The sequence below is a fragment of the Panulirus ornatus genome, chromosome 47 (genome assembly GCF_036320965.1).
Source record: "Panulirus ornatus isolate Po-2019 chromosome 47, ASM3632096v1, whole genome shotgun sequence".
Taxonomy (NCBI): domain Eukaryota; kingdom Metazoa; phylum Arthropoda; class Malacostraca; order Decapoda; family Palinuridae; genus Panulirus; species Panulirus ornatus.
The window spans coordinates 2,263,353-2,285,282 of record NC_092270.1 but is presented as its reverse complement, the minus strand read 5'-3'; the positions used below and the strand labels follow the sequence as shown (position 1 = coordinate 2,285,282).

At 49.1% G+C, this 21,930-nt stretch overlaps 1 protein-coding gene across 1 annotated transcript in view; it reads left to right on the top strand.

The window, feature by feature from the left end:
* Positions 1-21,930, top strand: part of LOC139763428 (serine/threonine-protein phosphatase with EF-hands pef-1-like) — an 82,048-nt gene that overhangs the window by 34,252 nt on the left and 25,866 nt on the right. The window contains exon 2 of the mRNA XM_071689463.1: positions 2,470-3,259. Within this exon, the coding sequence (XP_071545564.1) occupies positions 3,112-3,259 (148 nt within the window). The 5' untranslated portion in view covers positions 2,470-3,111. The remainder of the gene's footprint in view (positions 1-2,469; positions 3,260-21,930) is intronic.

Sequence of the window (21,930 nt, the reverse complement as noted above, 5' to 3'; positions counted from 1 at the left end):
TAACGAGAGGGATGGAGAGGAACCTGTTGCCCCTCTCTAAAGCCCTTGCCCCCTCTCGTCTCCTCTCTAAAGCCCTTGCCCCCTCTCGTCTCCTCTCTAAAGCCCTTGCCCCCTCTCCTCTCGTCTTCTCTCTAAAGCCCTTGCCCACTCTCATCTCCTCTCTAAAGTCCTTGCCCACCGTGGGCCCTCTCTCAATTTAGGTCTCAGAGCAAACAATCTCTGCTGACACTGTACAAGCACAACCAATATCATCCACTATTTGCTTCTCAAACAATTACGCGAGAGGTCCCGCTCCATGTCGCCACCACCACCCAGGAGGAGGAATTTTTTTTTTTCCAGTTTATAATCCCTTGAGCACGACTGCATGACCCTTGAGCACGACTGCATGACCCTTGAGCACGACTGCACGACCCTTGAGCACGACGGCACCGATCCCTGAGCACGACTGCACAAGGGTATGACTTGAACACGCCAGCACGACCCCCAGGCGTGATGGCCAGACCTTAGACCTTGTCCTGAGGGGTCGTTCCATCTTGCTCGAGGGATTAAAACGGAATCTTTAACCTCTTTAAGAAGTGATTTATTACGTTTTAGTACACCTTCTGCCTGAAGATATACCACCCTTACAACTCACTCTACAGACTGGGTGTGATACACTCTGTGTTCTCTCTACACTACACCTACCTTACACCTTCGCCTGAACACACCATGTACCGAGCCTTTTATACCTGCTGTGTACATTGCGATGTTTTTCCCTGTGCTCCATGTACACATCTTTATATTCTTAACACTTGTCCATATATCATTCAGTCTCTTCAACTCCCATCCAACCCCTGTTCATCTCTTCCAGTCTCCCTAACCACCTTTCCATCTCCCTCCCATCCCTTCCTCCAGGCTCTCATTTCCCCCTCGTCAATTCTCACTATCTCCAATCAACTCTCAAATGTCTCCCCCTTAAACCACTTCACCCCCACCTCAACTCACGATCCCTCTGTTCAACTGTCATCTTCCCTTCCCAAAATCTCCAGTCATCTCTCACTCCTGTCCACGCCCCACCTCACCCCACCGTCGGTCCTCAATCACCCAGACAGTGTGTCGCAATCATCAACTTGTCATTTTTCTTCCTGTCTTTCAAGATAATGAAATAATTAATGACTAGATAAAGTGTCTTATCTCCACAGAAACGTGTTACGACATAACGTTATCGCATCCGTCATACAGAATGCAGACACTATCACCTACACACGTACGTAAATACAAACACATCTCCCTTCATGAGAAGCAGCGATGCAGTACGCACACCAGAGGACGTAACAGGACGCTAGACGTGTGTGCTGATAATTCCTGTCTGGCACCCGCTCTGGTCAGGATGGTACCCCACTGCGCCAGCCGACCCCACGAACACAAGAATCGAATTCCAATTTCCCTCCAGCGTACCGGCAGTTCATGACAACTCAAATTAAACCGGGTGGTTTTTTTTTTTTTTACCCTGGGCAAACTCTTGACATCACGGTTGGCCGAAACAATGCGAAAATTGTATTGATTTGTGCCATATTCCCCGAGCCGCAAGATGTTTCAATCATAAGCATTCCCAGTCACAGACAATTCCAAATCATAAACATTCCCAGTCACAAGCTGTTCCAATCACAGACATTTCTAGTCACAGTCAGTTCCAGTCATAAACAGTACGTCAATCAATTTCAGTCATAAACATTTCCAATCACAATCTATTCCAATCATAAACATTGCCAGTCACAAAATGGATGTGTAGAAGAAGTATAACTTTACTTAGACCGTCGAAGACCATTTCTGTTTAACTATGGTCCAGCGTAAACGTACCTTTACTCCTTCAGAATGACGGTGCGATCCTTAAGTGACACCGTACGACCTTTGTCCTGGTCCCCAAGGTCATCGCATCCAAAGGTCGCACCGTCGTGCTCAAGGATCGTCCGTACTCGAGGATCGTACCACAGTACTCACGGTTTACAGGGTCGTGCTCAAGGATCGTGTACCGTCTTGTTCAAGGATCATACCGTCGCGCTAAATACGTCCATGGAGACCTGCCTGTTGCATACACCCACCTCGTTCACACGAGTCAACTCGGACACACGCACACACACCTAAGGAAGATCACCACACAGTCTTGTGACGTGTGAATGTTCTTGGTTTACGTAATGCATGGCAAAGGAACATCAATTTTGACAACCTGCTGCAGTACAGCATCTTGTACAGTGAATTGCACTCGTAACCTAGGGAACACTGAGGTATAGAACAGGGTCTAATTCCGCGTCACAAACAGATGTGTATTAAGTACCCCAGCTAGATCGTAAACTGCACAGGCTGCACAACTTATACAACAGATGAATGACTGATGATTCTTCACCAGGACGGTTCTCACGTGTTTATGAATGCCAGCTGTTGTCAGCGTATCACACACGTTTAACCAGTAACTAACATCTTTCTTTGCAGACGCGGTCGCCAGCTGGAGCGAGAGCCTTCGACGTCATGGGCAGGAGACAGAAGGTGACGCCAACAGAACTCAGGAGAATGATAGGAGCAAGCGAGCCCAGCCACCGCCCTGCGACTCCACCAGGCTCTGATTAATCCACGCTGATCCCACTGCAAATCAAAGGCTGGATGATGAATTAATATGAGAATGGACGATGCCAAAAACTTCATCTATAGATGCGATAACTTGGGTCCGGCACGACGTATAAAAGAAGAGAATCTACGGGTGAAACGAAACATAAGAATTTGATCCAATTTCAGTGAATTAGTACCTTAGATATATAGAATTTTCTCTCTTTTGATACATAAAAAACTATACAGCGTAGTGCGAGTGTTAACTCAAATACAAATTCTACGGCAAAAGTGAGAAAATACAACTTACAACATGTACAAAACGTGAGTCAGCGAGTAGCTTTATAACATACATTAGGCACAAAACGCTGGAACGGGACAAAGTGACCAGCAAAACTCAACACTAAAGATTCTCCTGGATAATATAGACTCTCCCATATTGCTGGAGTTGTACATTTACAAAAAGTGACGAGATTATGAGTAACTCATAGGTGTCCCCAAAGAGACAGACAAACGCTGAGATAAACAAAGATGGGGTTCGGAGTGTCCAAGTGCATTTGCACGGAGGTGGGCGCGGAGAAGGACGCGGACGGCATCGGAGGCGATCACGAGAAGAGAAGCAAGTTTAGCTTCTCACCCTACAAGAAGCACTCGCCATCCATGAGCAAGGTAGAGAGAGGTAAGTACTGAGGGCTGTTAGTGTTGTCTGGGTGAGGGGGACGGTCCGCCCGGCGGCCGCCCACTGGCTCATTCTGGGGCGTGAGAGTTCCACGTACGCCTCAACCGTGAGGGGAAGACTTATCATCTTCCACGTTAAGAAAGAGGGAGTTTAGCGCTAGTTACGGCGGAAGGGATGAGTTTCTTAACGGCTGCTAACTTCGTCGTCAGGAGAGGGATTAAAGTGAGAGGTCGGAGCAAGGCATCAAAGTTCCACGAACATCAATGTGTGTTTTAGACGCTCTCCTCCATGATGCAACGACGCTGTGAACACGACCCCCGAGGACGGAGATGCAGAGGAACGTAACGTCGCGTCGTGGTACTGGTGATGGGGTCAAACATTGGGGGAGACAGGGTGGGTCATGGGAAGGATCCTCCCCCACCAGGACATCATGGGCGGTGGCCGAGGTTTCCCGGCTGAGAATGTAAACAATAGCAGGGCGGATGCCCTCGTGACGGGCGGGGAACGTGAGCCGAGGACCCTCGTTACTTTCTTAATGGGATGTTTCAACGGCGCCCGCGGCCTCTATTGCGTCCCAGGGTGGGATACGGGATCTACCCATTTACGAAGCGTCGCGTTCATTAGAACTACCCCCATGAACCATTCCCGGTGACGGAGTTCAATGAGGTCCCCGTGGTGTTACATCCCCGGCACCAGACGCATGCTCCCTGTTACAGTCGTAAGGTTCCAGTGGTGTTGTGGTTGCTGTCGCTCACTAGGATTCCTTCAGGTCCCCACCGGGTGGGTTCGAACTCTGAATGGAGCAGTCGGCTCACATTCAACCCAGCTGTTACTTCCTCCCCCTCACGGCTGGTCGATGAACTTAACAGTTATCATTGTCTTAAGTCTGGGTCAGATTATACCACACTTCCTATTGTTCTTTCTCTTTATACCAACTGTTACGAATTCCACTGGCCTCTCACACCTCTCTCATCATCTTGGCTCATTAAACTGTTGTTTCCTTCCCACAAAACTTTCCCTGCACCTTTTCCTATGCTTTTGTTGTCACATGATTACACCATTCATCTTACAGACACGACTTGGGGCCAACTCTTTTTCAGTGATTAATTGTCCCATTTCACTTTTGCATTCTCTCCTATCTTGCCTCCTCCTCCTTCCACTTTTCTCCTTGTTCTCGTCTTCATTTCCTTGTTCACTTACACTTTTCTCTTGACATACGCAAAACCCAGCTCTCTCTCTCTCTCTCTCTCTCTCTCTCTCTCTCTCTCTCTCTCTCTCTCTCTCTCTCTCTCTCTCTCTCTCTCTCTCTCTCCTTCACTGTGACTACCTTCCCCCCTTGTACTCCTCTACTACCAATATATTCCCGCCTCTAAAATCCCACACCAGCCTCTGTTCCACTGGTATGGCAAAACCTCTGCAAGCATACGGAGAAAGTCTGGTGCAGATGCATCGAGCGAGGGGCTACGCAATGCCAGCAGACATGACCATCATGGATCAGAGATTACCTGGAAACATCACTTGGATCCTGAAACGTTTACCAAACATATACACAAGATGTTTACAAAGTTCTTATGCTACTTTGTAAACTTTAACAATTTTCTAAGTTGCATAAAGGTTTTATAAAGTCTGTATACGTCTTCCGGGAAGTCCACGTGCAACTTTAAAGTGACTTAAGTTTAAAGTCTCACAAGAACTTTATAACGACCCCTGTGTAGCCTGCGATGGCTGGTCCTCCCTAACACTGTGTTGAAAAAGAAAAAAAATATTTCAGGCAATTTACGATTTTTTTCCGACCTTTCTCCCAACGAGGGAGGAGCCAGGGCAGTTATGTAACCCCTCTCCTCCTTCGTGCATCCTTCTCCTCACTGAAGGTTCCCTCCACCGCAACCATATCTCAGGCACTTCATTCATTTCTTTCACGCCCTTCCTCGGACTCGGCCCCCACCAAGACTCAACTTCAACCCTAATATCCTTGTCAGGCCGCCTTCGAACATACTGCCCACTCAAACCTCACACAACACAGTCTGGCTTGCGTCTGTGTTACCTCAAACAATGATGTACCATCGGGTTCACACAACGACTAAAGTACGCGTAAAACTTCGGTACAACTGGGTATACGAGATGTATATAGCGTCCGCGAGTCCTCTTCGCCACACTGTCCACAGCCACACGCACCCCCTCCTCCTCCCGGTGTTGCTGGACGGCACTAAGAGAACCAGACGGTTCGGTATGTGATCCCGATGGACCCGACAGGTCAAGCCTGGTGCGGGGCCCTCGTCTATGACCGCCTGTTCTCAGGGTACCATCCCTAGCCCAGGTGAGAGGGGGTCGGTGTTGCCGTGAGCGCCATGTCTGGCGTAAGTCGGCCGCTGTGCGATTGTGAAGGCTCTTCCCTGTGGCTTTGTGTTGTGGAAGCCATTTCGTGTCGTCGTGAACACGGATCTATTAAACTCAGTCGCACATATCACCCGTCAGCTGACGTGTTGATTCCGGACAAACTTCCAAGGTTCGTACACTCATTGCAAGGCTGAAATTCAAACCCTTTTTTTTCAGATTTTTTTTCGAACTTGCTTAGACCCATTTGTGAGTAAGGGTCAACTTAGTTACACATAAAACATTTGGCCCACACCTAACCAGGTGTTCATCTCCCTCTCATGGCGAGTCTATGAACTGATACTTGGCTTTACCTGGTGTGTGTGTGTGTGTGTGTGTGTGTGTGTGTGTACACAGGAGTACAGACATGATACATATACAAGGTACCGATACATAATTGTAAAACTCTCCTCCTGTAAACATACAAATAGTAATCACACAGGAGAAAAAAAAAAAAGAACTTCGTCAAAGAATACTTCCACAATATACCCTGTCTTTCAGGCCACTACTTTTTTTCTCCCCGGGCAAAAGGTCCAACTTAAGACGGTATGATGATCTTTACGGCATTCCTAGGCCGTAAGTTTGATAAGTATGAGGGGAAAAAAATAAAGTCACACTAATCTAGACTCCTCCAGTGCTGGGGGGGGGGGGGGGGGGGAAGCATGGCCTCCTCCAGCACCAGCCCAGGCCTGCCAGCACCCCCCCCTCACCCCCCCAGCACCCATCCAGGCCTGACTCTCCCACATACACACTCAGGCCCCAGAAGCCTGGCTCATTCGTCTCCCCCCTCCCTCCCTCCCTCTCTCTCTCTCTCTCTCTCTCTCTCTCTCTCTCTCTCTCTCTCTCTCTCTCTCTCTCTCTCTCTCTCTCTCTCTCTCTCAAGGGGGAAGTGCCTCCTCTTGCTGGCTGTGAGGGCCTCTCACACGTAAGTGCAGGGAAACGAGAGAGAGAGAGAGAGAGAGAGAGAGAGAGAGAGAGAGAGAGAGAGAGAGAGAGAGAGAGAGAGAGAGAGAGAGAGAGAGAGAGAGAGAGAGATCGTGGTGGGAAGATGTACATAAAAGCCAACATAATGCCCAAAACAGCGGCTGGCAACAGTGACGCCCCCAGCACCCACATGTCGTTCCCGAGTCTCGACAGGTTTTTTTTTTTTCTAAAAAGCTCCCTGGGACGGCTGGGAGGTTCAGAGGATCCCAGTGACGGGACTTATGAGTCCCACCGGATCCCTGGGACGACCACCTCACCGGCGGGCTAAGAGGTTCTAGCCACAGAGCAACCAGACCAGCCTCTCGAGGGGAGGAAAATCATGTGAGGCACAGATGGGAAGTGACACGCCTGACAGGGACTGATATGAGGACTTGTAAGGACCAGTAGGGATCAAAGGGACTGATGGGGATCAATGGGACCTTGTAGGGACTGGCGGGGATTAATGGGAACTGGCAAGGATGAATGAAACTGGTGGTGACTCGGAGGAATCAATGGGACATTGTAGGGACCTGGCGGGGACTAATGGGAACTTAGTGAGGTCTGGTGGAGATAAGTGGTGTCTGCGGGGGACTGGTGAGCGCTGGCTGGTGGGGGCTGGAGTGATGGTGATGAAACGGAGGGAGACTGGTGTGGGTCTCATACCAAGCCATGTGCATATACACATATCAATAGTATGCACCAATCAAGGAAGAGAAAAGAGTTAACGAGGAATAAGAGGAAAATCACTAGAATTAAACTACACAGTTCGGGCTAACGAAGACTGAAACTGACGACATGAATCAAGAGTTCCCGAGTGATGTATTTCAAGTCCCCACACGACGAGATGGTGCACACTGATCAGTCCGCCAGGCCCCCATGCGCAGCACCTCTCCAGACGTCCACACAACGTCCTCAGAACGCAAGGGTCAACGAGCATTCCTCTGATGGCATAAAGCGGAGGTCAACGAGCCTTCCTCTGATGGCACAAAGCGGAGGTCAACGAGCATTCCTCTGATGGTATAAGCAGGGGTCAACGAGCATTCCTCTGATGGTATAAGCAGGGGTCAACGAGCATTCCTCTGATGGTATAAGCAGGGGTCAACGAGCATTTCTCTGATGGCATAAGCGGAGGTCAACGAGCATTCCTCTTATGGTTAGAAAATGGACTAAATCTCACCATCTATTGCAACTCCTCCTCCTCCTCCTCCTCCTTCACAAACACTCAGTCATCCAACCCTTCATGCACTATCTTAACTGCTTGACCACGTTCCTGCAGACATGCGTCCCCTTTCATCAAATCCTCAGGTCAGGACCGACACAAAATGATAACGAAGGTAATGACATGATTCATGCGTTACGGTTCTGTATTCCGCAGTGTTGCCTTAAGTCGTTGCTCGTTCCGTCATCGCACATCGTTACGCTCACGTTACTGTATTTTGCGTCGTCTTTACATGTAACGCGACGACCACCGTTGGTGTTTCATGCACCGGCTGCACGTACACGAGTCAGGCTGTACAACCGTCCTATCCTCACATCAGGTCACAGATCCTGGCGCCAGTCCTCGCCGTTCGTCATGTTCAACAGCAGCTGATTTTTACTGTTACTTGCAAATGCCTTTGTTTTAGTTATTCCTTAGTCTATATGTCTTTCGTTCTATATTAACTCTTTTAATCTCTGTACGTGTGTGTGTGTGTGTGTGTGTGTGTGTGTGTGTGTGTGTTTAATGACGTATCTGCACGGTAAGGGGAGGCAGTTTTACACTCGTGTGGCCTCATCTCTTTTGTGTGTGTGTGTGTGTGTGTGTGTGTGTGTGTGTGTGTGTGTGTGTGTGTTTACAAATTTCTAAATCAAAGAAACGAGCTTTTTCCAAAGTATAACAGGTGTATATTTGCCTTCATGACGGTGTGCACGAAAAGGCCAAGAAACAAGTGAGCAGCATTTCATCCAACTTACTAAAATATTCACAACCACAAAAAAATATAGATCCACGATGCCTTGGGATCGTTGTTACCATAAAACCTCGGGCGGGTCTGTAAGCGCTGGGCGGAACACACCGTCTTTGTATAAATGAAATGCCTCCAACTCAAGCTTCCCAAACTTCGTGAATAATAATCTTGCAGAACTTTGTTCATCATCTTCTATCCCCCCACCGGAGTGATCGTTGACCCACGCAACAACATCCCGCGCACGACCACTTCCGTTTATAAAGACCAACTCAGCATCATATATCTATATCTATATCTATATCTATCTATCTATCTATCTATCTATCTATCTATCTATCTATATATATATATATATATATATATATATATATATATATATATATATATATGTGTGTGTGTGTGTGTGTGTGTGTAAGACCATCCCTGCGTTCTACACCATCCACAAAATCATGTCAAGATTTGAACTCGCGAACATTCAAGAGGTCTACACTTCCCTCCACGAATGTCTTGCGGGTCTCAGTATATTTCCCTACCTTTAGCGACACACCTCCCCAATTCAACTCAGCTTCCCAGACAAGCCGTACGCCTCCCCCCTTCCCTCAACCCCTGGGATGACACATGATGCACAAGGTACTTCTGTCTCTCCCTACTTTACCCCAGTGACCATACCGATCAAAGATATATCCTCAACGATAACAGAGTAGCATCCAGTGTCATGGGTCGTTAAGCATCCAGTGTCATGGGTCGTTAAGCATCCAGTGTCATGGGTCGTTAAGCATCCAGTGTCATGGGTCGTTAAGCATCCAGTGTCATGGGTCGTTAAGCATCCAGTGTCATGGGTCGTTAAGCATCCAGTGTCATGGGTCGTTAAGCATCCAGTGTCATGGGTCGTTAAGCATCCAGTGTCATGGGTCGTTAAGCATCCAGTGTCATGGGTCGTTAAGCATCCAGTGTCATGGGTCGTTAAGCATCCAGTGTCATGGGTCGTTAAGCATCCAGTGTCATGGGTCGTTAAGCATCCAGTGTCATGGGTCGTTAAGCATCCAGTGTCATGGGTCGTTAAGCATCCAGTGTCATGGGTCGTTAAGCATCCAGTGTCATGGGTCGTTAAGCATCCAGTGTCATGGGTCGTTAAGCATCCAGTGTCATGGGTCGTTAAGCATCCAGTGTCATGGGTCGTTAAGCATCCAGTGTCATGGGTCGTTAAGCATCCAGTGTCATGGGTCGTTAAGCATCCAGTGTCATGGGTCGTTAAGCATCCAGTGTCATGGGTCGTTAAGCATCCAGTGTCATGGGTCGTTAAGCATCCAGTGTCATGGGTCGTTAAGCATCCAGTGTCATGGGTCGTTAAGCATCCAGTGTCATGGGTCGTTAAGCATCCAGTGTCATGGGTCGTTAAGCATCCAGTGTCATGGGTCGTTAAGCATCCAGTGTCATGGGTCGTTAAGCATCCAGTGTCATGGGTCGTTAAGCATCCAGTGTCATGGGTCGTTAAGCATCCAGTGTCATGGGTCGTTAAGCATCCAGTGTCATGGGTCGTTAAGCATCCAGTGTCATGGGTCGTTAAGCATCCAGTGTCATGGGTCGTTAAGCATCCAGTGTCATGGGTCGTTAAGCATCCAGTGTCATGGGTCGTTAAGCATCCAGTGTCATGGGTCGTTAACCATCCACTGTCATCGGTCGTTCGTTAACCATCCAGTGTCATGGGTCGTTAAGCATCCAGTGTCATGGGTCGTTAAGCATCCAGTGTCATGGGTCGTTAAGCATCCAGTGTCATGGGTCGTTAAGCATCCAGTGTCATGGGTCGTTAAGCATCCAGTGTCATGGGTCGTTAAGCATCCAGTGTCATGGGTCGTTAAGCATCCAGTGTCATGGGTCGTTAAGCATCCAGTGTCATGGGTCGTTAAGCATCCAGTGTCATGGGTCGTTAAGCATCCAGTGTCATGGGTCGTTAAGCATCCAGTGTCATGGGTCGTTAAGCATCCAGTGTCATGGGTCGTTAAGCATCCAGTGTCATGGGTCGTTAAGCATCCAGTGTCATGGGTCGTTAAGCATCCAGTGTCATGGGTCGTTAAGCATCCAGTGTCATGGGTCGTTAAGCATCCAGTGTCATGGGTCGTTCGTTAAGCATCCAGTGTCATGGGTCGTTAAGCATCCAGTGTCATGGGTCGTTAAGCATCCAGTGTCATGGGTCGTTAAGCATCCAGTGTCATGGGTCGTTAAGCATCCAGTGTCATGGGTCGTTAAGCATCCAGTGTCATGGGTCGTTAAGCATCCAGTGTCATGGGTCGTTAAGCATCCAGTGTCATGGGTCGTTAAGCATCCAGTGTCATGGGTCGTTAAGCATCCAGTGTCATGGGTCGTTAAGCATCCAGTGTCATGGGTCGTTAAGCATCCAGTGTCATGGGTCGTTAAGCATCCAGTGTCATGGGTCGTTAAGCATCCAGTGTCATGGGTCGTTAAGCATCCAGTGTCATGGGTCGTTAAGCATCCAGTGTCATGGGTCGTTAAGCATCCAGTGTCATGGGTCGTTAAGCATCCAGTGTCATGGGTCGTTAAGCATCCAGTGTCATGGGTCGTTAAGCATCCAGTGTCATGGGTCGTTAAGCATCCAGTGTCATGGGTCGTTAACCATCCACTGTCATCGGTCGTTCGTTAACCATCCAGTGTCATGGGTCGTTAAGCATCCAGTGTCATGGGTCGTTAAGCATCCAGTGTCATGGGTCGTTAAGCATCCAGTGTCATGGGTCGTTAAGCATCCAGTGTCATGGGTCGTTAAGCATCCAGTGTCATGGGTCGTTAAGCATCCAGTGTCATGGGTCGTTAAGCATCCAGTGTCATGGGTCGTTAAGCATCCAGTGTCATGGGTCGTTAAGCATCCAGTGTCATGGGTCGTTAAGCATCCAGTGTCATGGGTCGTTAAGCATCCAGTGTCATGGGTCGTTAAGCATCCAGTGTCATGGGTCGTTAAGCATCCAGTGTCATGGGTCGTTAAGCATCCAGTGTCATGGGTCGTTAAGCATCCAGTGTCATGGGTCGTTAAGCATCCAGTGTCATGGGTCGTTAAGCATCCAGTGTCATGGGTCGTTAAGCATCCAGTGTCATGGGTCGTTAAGCATCCAGTGTCATGGGTCGTTAAGCATCCAGTGTCATGGGTCGTTAAGCATCCAGTGTCATGGGTCGTTAAGCATCCAGTGTCATGGGTCGTTAAGCATCCAGTGTCATGGGTCGTTAAGCATCCAGTGTCATGGGTCGTTAAGCATCCAGTGTCATGGGTCGTTAAGCATCCAGTGTCATGGGTCGTTAAGCATCCAGTGTCATGGGTCGTTAAGCATCCAGTGTCATGGGTCGTTAAGCATCCAGTGTCATGGGTCGTTAAGCATCCAGTGTCATGGGTCGTTAAGCATCCAGTGTCATGGGTCGTTAAGCATCCAGTGTCATGGGTCGTTAAGCATCCAGTGTCATGGGTCGTTAAGCATCCAGTGTCATGGGTCGTTAAGCATCCAGTGTCATGGGTCGTTAAGCATCCAGTGTCATGGGTCGTTAAGCATCCAGTGTCATGGGTCGTTAAGCATCCAGTGTCATGGGTCGTTAAGCATCCAGTGTCATGGGTCGTTAACCATCCACTGTCATCGGTCGTTCGTTAACCATCCACTGTCATCGGTCGTTCGTTAACCATCCACTGTCATCGGTCGTTCGTTAACCATCCAGTGTCATGGGTCGTTAAGCATCCAGTGTCATGGGTCGTTAAGCATCCAGTGTCATGGGTCGTTAACCATCCAGTGTCATGGGTCGTTAAGCATCCAGTGTCATGGGTCGTTAAGCATCCAGTGTCATGGGTCGTTAAGCATCCAGTGTCATGGGTCGTTAAGCATCCAGTGTCATGGGTCGTTAAGCATCCAGTGTCATGGGTCGTTAAGCATCCAGTGTCATGGGTCGTTAAGCATCCAGTGTCATGGGTCGTTAAGCATCCAGTGTCATGGGTCGTTAAGCATCCAGTGTCATGGGTCGTTAAGCATCCAGTGTCATGGGTCGTTAAGCATCCAGTGTCATGGGTCGTTAAGCATCCAGTGTCATGGGTCGTTAAGCATCCAGTGTCATGGGTCGTTAAGCATCCAGTGTCATGGGTCGTTAAGCATCCAGTGTCATGGGTCGTTAAGCATCCAGTGTCATGGGTCGTTAAGCATCCAGTGTCATGGGTCGTTAACCATCCAGTGTCATGGGTCGTTAAGCATCCAGTGTCATGGGTCGTTAAGCATCCAGTGTCATGGGTCGTTAAGCATCCAGTGTCATGGGTCGTTAAGCATCCAGTGTCATGGGTCGTTAAGCATCCAGTGTCATGGGTCGTTAAGCATCCAGTGTCATGGGTCGTTAAGCATCCAGTGTCATGGGTCGTTAAGCATCCAGTGTCATGGGTCGTTAAGCATCCAGTGTCATGGGTCGTTAAGCATCCAGTGTCATGGGTCGTTAAGCATCCAGTGTCATGGGTCGTTAAGCATCCAGTGTCATGGGTCGTTAAGCATCCAGTGTCATGGGTCGTTAAGCATCCAGTGTCATGGGTCGTTAAGCATCCAGTGTCATGGGTCGTTAAGCATCCAGTGTCATGGGTCGTTAAGCATCCAGTGTCATGGGTCGTTAAGCATCCAGTGTCATGGGTCGTTAAGCATCCAGTGTCATGGGTCGTTAAGCATCCAGTGTCATGGGTCGTTAAGCATCCAGTGTCATGGGTCGTTAAGCATCCAGTGTCATGGGTCGTTAAGCATCCAGTGTCATGGGTCGTTAAGCATCCAGTGTCATGGGTCGTTAAGCATCCAGTGTCATGGGTCGTTAAGCATCCAGTGTCATGGGTCGTTAAGCATCCAGTGTCATGGGTCGTTAAGCATCCAGTGTCATGGGTCGTTAAGCATCCAGTGTCATGGGTCGTTAAGCATCCAGTGTCATGGGTCGTTCGTTAACCATCCAGTGTCATGGGTCGTTAAGCATCCAGTGTCATGGGTCGTTAAGCATCCAGTGTCATGGGTCGTTAACCATCCAGTGTCATGGGTCGTTAAGCATCCAGTGTCATGGGTCGTTAAGCATCCAGTGTCATGGGTCGTTAAGCATCCAGTGTCATGGGTCGTTAAGCATCCAGTGTCATGGGTCGTTAAGCATCCAGTGTCATGGGTCGTTAAGCATCCAGTGTCATGGGTCGTTAAGCATCCAGTGTCATGGGTCGTTAAGCATCCAGTGTCATGGGTCGTTAAGCATCCAGTGTCATGGGTCGTTAAGCATCCAGTGTCATGGGTCGTTAAGCATCCAGTGTCATGGGTCGTTAAGCATCCAGTGTCATGGGTCGTTAAGCATCCAGTGTCATGGGTCGTTAAGCATCCAGTGTCATGGGTCGTTAAGCATCCAGTGTCATGGGTCGTTAACCATCCAGTGTCATGGGTCGTTAACCATCCAGTGCCATGGGTCGTTAAGCATCCAGTGTCATGGGTCGTTAAGCATCCAGTGTCATGGGTCGTTCGTTAACCATCCACTGTCCTCCTTCGTTCGTTAACCATCCACTGTCATCGGTCGTTCGTTAACCATCCAGTGTCATCATGGGTCGTTAACCAACCAACGCCATGGGTCGTGCGATATCCAACCAAGGTCATAGGTTCGTATTATGACCAAAAACTCACAAGTCGTACATAAACCAATGATCATTAAGCATCCGGGGCTATCGTATGACCTTTCCTCTTATGCCAAAGAGTTAATCACCAAGACAGAGCCAGATGATTGGCATCCTAGCTTCAATTGCCACAACACAAACCTTAGTTTACACGATGATAAACGAGATGCAAAATCAGCTCTGTGAGATGGGCAGGTTTCGAGAGTGACTGCCGATCGTCTCCAAGACACAGCAAGCATGCAAGAAACGATTCAGTGAAAACGTGAAGAAAAACTGGAGTAATGAAGTGGTTGGCGAATGAAACAAGCTGAGGGAAGAAGCAAGTCACATCAAGACCATTAAAAAAAAGAAAGAAGTTAAAAGAAGTTGTTTGGCAGTTAAGATAGGTTATGAGAAGGGAACCCACGAGTGTAAGAACGTCCTTTCCAATGATGTAGAAATAGGTAATATCACACACACACACACACACACACACACACACACACACACACACACACACACACACATACACACACACACACACGACACGAGGTATATCAATAACTGGTCAAGTCTATGAAATACAATGGTGAACAGAAACTGACATCAGCTGACACATAAATCCCAGACCCTTTCACGCCTGACTGTTATGACGCCGTCCACCATCACCCCACACCCCACACCCCACTCCCTACACCTTACTCCCCACTCCCTTTCCAAGGCATAAAAGTCCATAAACGCATCTTGATACACTCCGGTTGGGCGAGCAATAATGAGATATCTGATGGAATATACGAAACTACATCTCCCTCCACAACGTTCATCCCTCGCGATGACAAAGTTATGTCCGATGCTTTTTGGGAGACCTTCGAAAACACGTAAAACATGTGGGGCGCCCCAGGAGGGCTGACAGGCAATATCCCTCCGTATGTATCTATAACGAAGGGACGGACGGGCCTCAGAATCTATCGGGGTCGAGACCAGATAAGGGTTATCGCCACGTGCACCAGTACTATGCTGGAACTTTGGCGTTCCACACTTACATTGCTGATAACACGCTAGGCAACCCACCGTCACATGATGAACGTGTGGTTGTTACCAGCTCACTGCGTCACATGGTTACGGGTCTGGTCGATAACAAGTTACTCCGTCACGTGTGTGTGTGTGTGTGTGTGTGTGTGTGTGTGTGCTCCAGGGTCAGAAAATCCATTAACCAAGGGAGGGAGCTTTGGTCACCCCACCGGAAAGGTCGTCACCACCGCACCTGCACTGGCGGGAGGTCGGACATTGCCTCTTGCCAGCGGGAGAGGATCTCTCTCTCTCTCTCTCTCTCTCTCTCTCTCTCTCTCTCTCTCTCTCTCTCTCTCTCTCTCTCTCTCTCTCACCCAGGACATAGACTTAGAGGGTCGGGCATTCTGCCCCTGCGTAACGTGTCCGAGAAAATATAACGCAGGATTACAGGCGATTACAGCCTCCCCTCCCTCCATGAGTGAGAGTACAAGCAAATATAACACAGGAATACAGGCGATTACAGACATTTCTCGACCCTTTGGCAACGGTATAAGAACATATATAACGGAGGGTTACAGGTGATTACAGGTTTCCCAAAACCAGAGACGGAAGGAATCTAAACCATTGCTTCACCGTTCAATTACTTTCGTCTGTAATTCGAAAGCAGAGCCGCAGAACGTCATGATCGCATCGTCCCTATTTGTGCACTTCTGCACGACCCTGGGTATTGATGGTTCGGTCTTTGGCCACTTCCTACAGCACAAGACACTGTCATTCCCCCAGCTCCCGAGCTGGTCGCTCCAGAACCAAAGGGGAGCTTAGTCATCACCCAGAGGAACCCCATTATGACCCAGGAAGCACCCCAATCACCCACAGGAACACCCCCATCATTTAGTGGGGCCTCCCCGTCATCCTGGTAACCACGTCAGGTCATTCAAGACCGCACGCCACCTCCCGCAGGAGACGCTGGGCCCGGGGCGTGATAGCGTCCCTATAAACTCCTCCAACGAGCCCTAGTTAGCGCCATAAAAGCCACAGTTCCTCCCCAATCCCCCTCCCACCGCACGTCTCAACTCCGCCATGAAATCTTTAAGTTACATTAACTCCGAGGTAATTTACCGCAGCCGAGGGATCTCTGTGAGAGGGAGAGAAGAGGTCAATGGCGGGAGCGGGGCCGATGCAGATTACCCGTAGCAAGTGTCGAACAAAGGACCAGAGTTTTAATGACGAGAGTGAGGCGGCGGAGGCCGGGTCTCGATCAAGGGAGGCGGGGACAAGAGAGGGCTAAGATGAGGGCTGGTGAGGGCTGGGAGACGAGGGCAGCAGAGGGCTGAGAGATCAGGGCAGGACCGGGGGCGTTAAACAGAGAAACATTAAATCCTCACATAATAATGATATAAAATAAACCTCTGTTGTTACCCAGACAGAAAATAAGTTCGCGAATTTACACAGGCGACGATAAGAGTTACTTTCACCACATCATGGCCATCAAAAATTGATGAGCAACACAGTTCTTCCCCCACTAGACTATATTACACGGTAAGATGACACAATTATGCACGGAGAAAAACAAACAAAAATCAGGCCCAGCTTCAGAACAATGCACTGAATAATGTATGAGTTTAATTACGCCAATCTATACACTCTGGTGAATAATGCATAAATTGAGTGCAGCAATCATACACGCCCTCGTAAACGAACAGTAGCTTATCGCAAGCGGAGCTGGAGCGTACGGGCGTCACGCGATGAACACACACACACACACACACACACACACAGACACACAGACACAGACACAGACACACACACAACTACAGCGACACTAAAGAAGCTCGCAAACCTGCGGTTTTATCGAGGGTAGAAATACCGAGTTTGGAAATATGAACATTATTTCAAGAGCTGAAGAGCAATATGCAAATACACGCGTGGAAGCTCCCTTCACGCACGTGTGCTTCGGCAAACACATGAGAGCAAGTATGATTCCCGTTCAAGAGGAATAATCAACTTCAAGTCCTGCTCCGTCACGGTCTGAAATCCTTGTGTGTCATTTTATAAAGGGAATAACTCAATGTATCTCATCAACGAGGGAGTAAAGAGACGTTAATGTGATAAATGAAGTTCCAAAGAGGGAGTGACAGTTCTTCCATGGACAGTGGTTGACAATTTTAATGAAGTTTATGTTTTTCTAAATGTGGGCTAGTAATACGGCCATGTCGGGAGGTGATCATACGGTGTGGGAGACGGTATGAGCCGTTATGAATGTGGAACAGACTTCAAAGGCCTATGTGACTGTCTCGTGACTGTGGCACAGACGTGGACAGCCCTTGTGACTGTCTCGTGGCTGTGGTACAGACGTGGACAGACCTTGTGGCTGTGCTACAGGCTACCAACAGCCCACGGGACCGTGTACAGACGTGAACAGCTCTCTTCCAACGTCTTGTGTCTGTGGCACAGACGTCTTCATCACCAGGGTGAGGGACGGCCAGCGGAGCAATTAGTCCTGTCCACCCACGATCGCGGGCAGCAGCAGCGGTGGCAAAACACGAGCTAATGGCGGCGGCGGAAGCCGAGGTTGAGGGAGAGAGAGAGAGAGAGAGAGAGAGAGAGAGAGAGAGAGAGAGAGAGAGAGAGAGAGAGAGAGAGAGAGAGAGAGAGAGAGAGAGAGAGAGAGGAGAGAGAGAGAGAGAGAGAGAGAGAGAGAGAGAGAGAGAGAGAGAGAGAGAGATAGCTGCCGTACTCAACAGGTCTTCCCTGCCTGAGCGACAGAATTGTACGCAGACTGACAGCCTACCTACTGTCTCTCTTGAGACGGGGGAGGTAGGCCAGCTGTACAGACAAGCTGGGGGAGAAGAGGCAAACCCGGTGAGGGTGAGGGAGGGAGGGAGACAAATGAGGGAGTGGCAGAGAGATATGGGGAGAGATTAAGCGAAGGAGGAGAGACAGGTAGGCTGAGGTAAGTGAGGGACAAATAAGGGAGAGACAGACAAATGAGAGGGGAGTTAAGTGAGGGGAGGGGAGACAGACAGACAAGTGAGGGAGGGGAGAGAGACAGACAAGTGAGGGAGGGAAGAGAGACAGACGAGGAAGGAAAGAGACATGTGAGTGACGGAGATGAACCTAGATGTAAAACTCTGAATGAAAAAAAAAAAAAATCACCAAATGAGAACTACGATCCACTCCCGAGAAATGCTCTCCCCCAAACCGTTTTCTTTTTCCTTTACTGGAAAAAAGAAAAGAAAAATACTCTGATGCGCGACAATCTCAAACACATTACGACTGGCAACGTCTGCTGAGAAAAATATCGGAATCTTACACAAAACTTTTACAATGATTTTTACCGCAGCAATTGCGAACGCGAACGCGTGGCGAATAATGATGATGATTTTGATGATAATGATAATAACAATAACAATAATAATAATAATAATAATAATAATAATAATAATAATAATAATAATGATAATAATGACAATAATGAACGCTTCACTGATAAACTACACTTAATATAGACATTCAGACAATGAAGGGTTGAGAGGGAGGATAAAATGCCCTCCCAACAACAGTGGGCGACATTAAACTAATTTCCCGTGATGTTGTCAGTCAATGTCTCTGTGTACCTGACACTCCATTTCCCCCGAACGCCAGCGGGGGAACAAAGTCGTCAGCGAATGACAGACCGTCTACAGAGCCCGTCATTAACCTCTTGGGCTTGCGCAAGGGTTCGCTTCTTCAGACACGACGGGTGGGGACGGCTTTGACACCGACCTGACCCTTATAGGTCGGTTCGGACCTAAGGGTCGTATCATACAATTCAGGGGTCGTGACCTCGTGCTCAAGAGCCCAGACAGCCAGTTTGCTGGGTGGCTGGCCCGCCACCGTGTTTGCTGTGCTGCTGTTGCGTAGTGGAACATAATCTATTTCACAAATAACTAACGTTATTAGTTCGAAATTGATTACTCGTTTGATAGATTGACACCCTGGTGTAATTAGTGCCAACCTGTCAGACTTGATGCTATACCATCCATTATCGCTCTAGTCATAATGCTTTGGCTTAGGCACAAGTATTATGCTCTTCAAATCAAACCCAACGCCAGGAGACGATTTGGGCGTCAAACTTTCATGATTTGTTGCCATGACGTCTCGATATAATAGCACGACCTTTGTGCACGACGTTACGATCCCTGTGCACCGCGGTACAATCCTTGTGCACCGCGGTACAATCCTTGTGCACGACGGTACGATCCTTGAGTCCAGCAGTACGACCTTATGCACGACGGTAGGATGCCCGTGCACTAAGATACAAACCTTGGGTATCATAGCATGACCTTTGACACGGCCACGAAAGAGTTACGCCAGTGGCCAACCGTCATCATGTCCCAGGGTCGCATCCACGTGCTCAAGGGTCGTTCCGTCGTACTCAGGGATAGCCGTGCTCTCGCGTCCAAAGGGGCTACCACAGACTGCTGATGAATGGTCCCTGATCACAACGACTCACCTGGTGACCACAGACACCAGCCGAGGCGAAATCAGACCCCACCACTACGTACGTAGGTCGCGGGACCACTGCGGTAGTGGCAGTGGTATACGCAAGTCCCCTTTCCCCCCCTTCCCCACAATGCCTGGTACACCCTGGCCAGGTGCCTGATCCCAGGGAATTGCCATCCTCACTCCCCCTCCACACAAGGCATAGCATTTCCCCCCAGCTCAACTCCACCCCTCTCCCCTCCTCTTCTAAACGAAAGCACCTTTAGTGGTAAACATCAAAGTGGAAGCTACATAAAGCAGCGAAAGGAGGCGCTCTCCCCCTCCCTCTCTCCTCCCTCCTCCCCGGGGGTAAAGCACTCTTCACACCCGCGTTGGATGTGGCTCTTCAGCAGCCTCTGGCTGGCCTCCGGTCTAGAACCCACCTCTTTCATCTACCGAGACCAAAAAATGTTCGTCGCCATGAAAAAAAAAAAATTGTAAAAAGATGCGAGACATAAAGGATGCCTAGCGAAGCAAACACTCGCTCGATGAAACGTTTTAAAGAACGTGAAAGAACCCGGTTCAAGGTATCAACCCTGGCGACAAAATGCCTCTGGCTATCACATGAGGCACGAGGCTGGTGCTGGCGTCCTTTTCTCCAAGCCTATCCACCACCACCACCAACGCCGTCGCTCTTACTTCAACCACAATCAACCTCCAACCGTACAAGCCAAGTTGACCGTATATGAGAAATAACTACACACCCGTAATGCCCAACATGCTGAGGCTCTGACCGGCAACTACTGTGGTTGGAAGGCTGAACGACTGGGTTTAAATCACAGTCACCTGACCCGACACCATCTAACCAACCCCAGCCATCAGACAACCCCAGCCATCAGACAACCCCAGCCATCAGACAACTCCAGCCATCAGACAACCCCAGCCATCAGACAACTCCAGCCATCAGACAACCCCAGCCATCAGACAACCCCAGCCATCAGACAACCCCAGCCATCAGACAACTCCAGCCATCAGACAACCCCAGCCATCAGACAACACCAGCCATCAGACAACCCCAGCCATCAGACAACACCCGCCCCCACAGAACCCCGGCAGCCAGACTGTGTCACGAGCCAGTCAAGACTAACTTCAGCAGGTAACCGAGCCGTTCAACTCCCATAGAGCACCTGACCTGACCTCACCCCGCCCCGCCATGCCAACATCTGTCGCGGCCACCGTCGTCCTGTTCTGTCAAACTCCGCCAACTTCGAGGACGCCACAGCCCTCGCCACACTCCTGTGGTATGGAGGACGGGAAGTGGAGGGGCAGATGGAGGAGGGAAGGTGCACCAGGACGACGAGGAATGGTGATGATACTGATGAATCAGCTGCCAGCTTTGAGTGCCTTCGGTCGTGATGACAGTCCCGTGGGGCGGAGGGTGTGCCGTACTCACATCAAAGACTCCACTCACTCGCGGACGTCCTCATCCAGGTACGGACTTGAATAAATAAAAAGGACAAAAAAAAAGAAAAAGAAAAAGAAACGGGATCACAGGACATAAATATCACAAAGGAAAACGTGCGGTGAACGTTTAAGGGGAGATACTAAACTCAGCCAGGTCGTTTACTGTTCCTGAAATACTGGCACGGAGGGTGTGAGATGGCTCCGGGCATCGCTTCAACACCTCCTGAGTCATGGGTGGATAGAACTTCCCTGGGCGGCTACCACCCACGACCTGCTACCAGACACGTACCAACACGAAACATCGTGAAGCACAGGCAAGCAACAATCGATGCACAACCACAGAAAACACACACACATACGCATTCATTCGTGCATACAAGTACAATCGGCACACGCGCGCGCGTACTCACACACACACACACATTCCTGAAATATGTATACATTCATACATATATCCAACACGCACGTACACACATCAGTAACGCCAGAAATATTTGAAATGCACGAAAAAGTTTAAACTATTAATTTTCGCTGCAGCGTACACATGGTTGCAAATGTTGCAAAAACCCCCCCCTGATGATACCCCATAAACCGTCCCCACCAGGGCAAGACCTTGGGCGTGGAGAGACGGCGGGAAAATAGGGTGTTAAAACTGGTAAAAATAACAGGGAGTTGAAATTGGCGGGAAATCAGAGGATAGAGTGAGCGGGATGAATGGGGATCTGGTGCTTGCGGGGAAAAACAAGCCGATGAAACTGGTAGCAAAACAGGAGGGCTAAAGTTAGCGGGGGAAAACCTGCTCTGAAATTGAAGGTAAA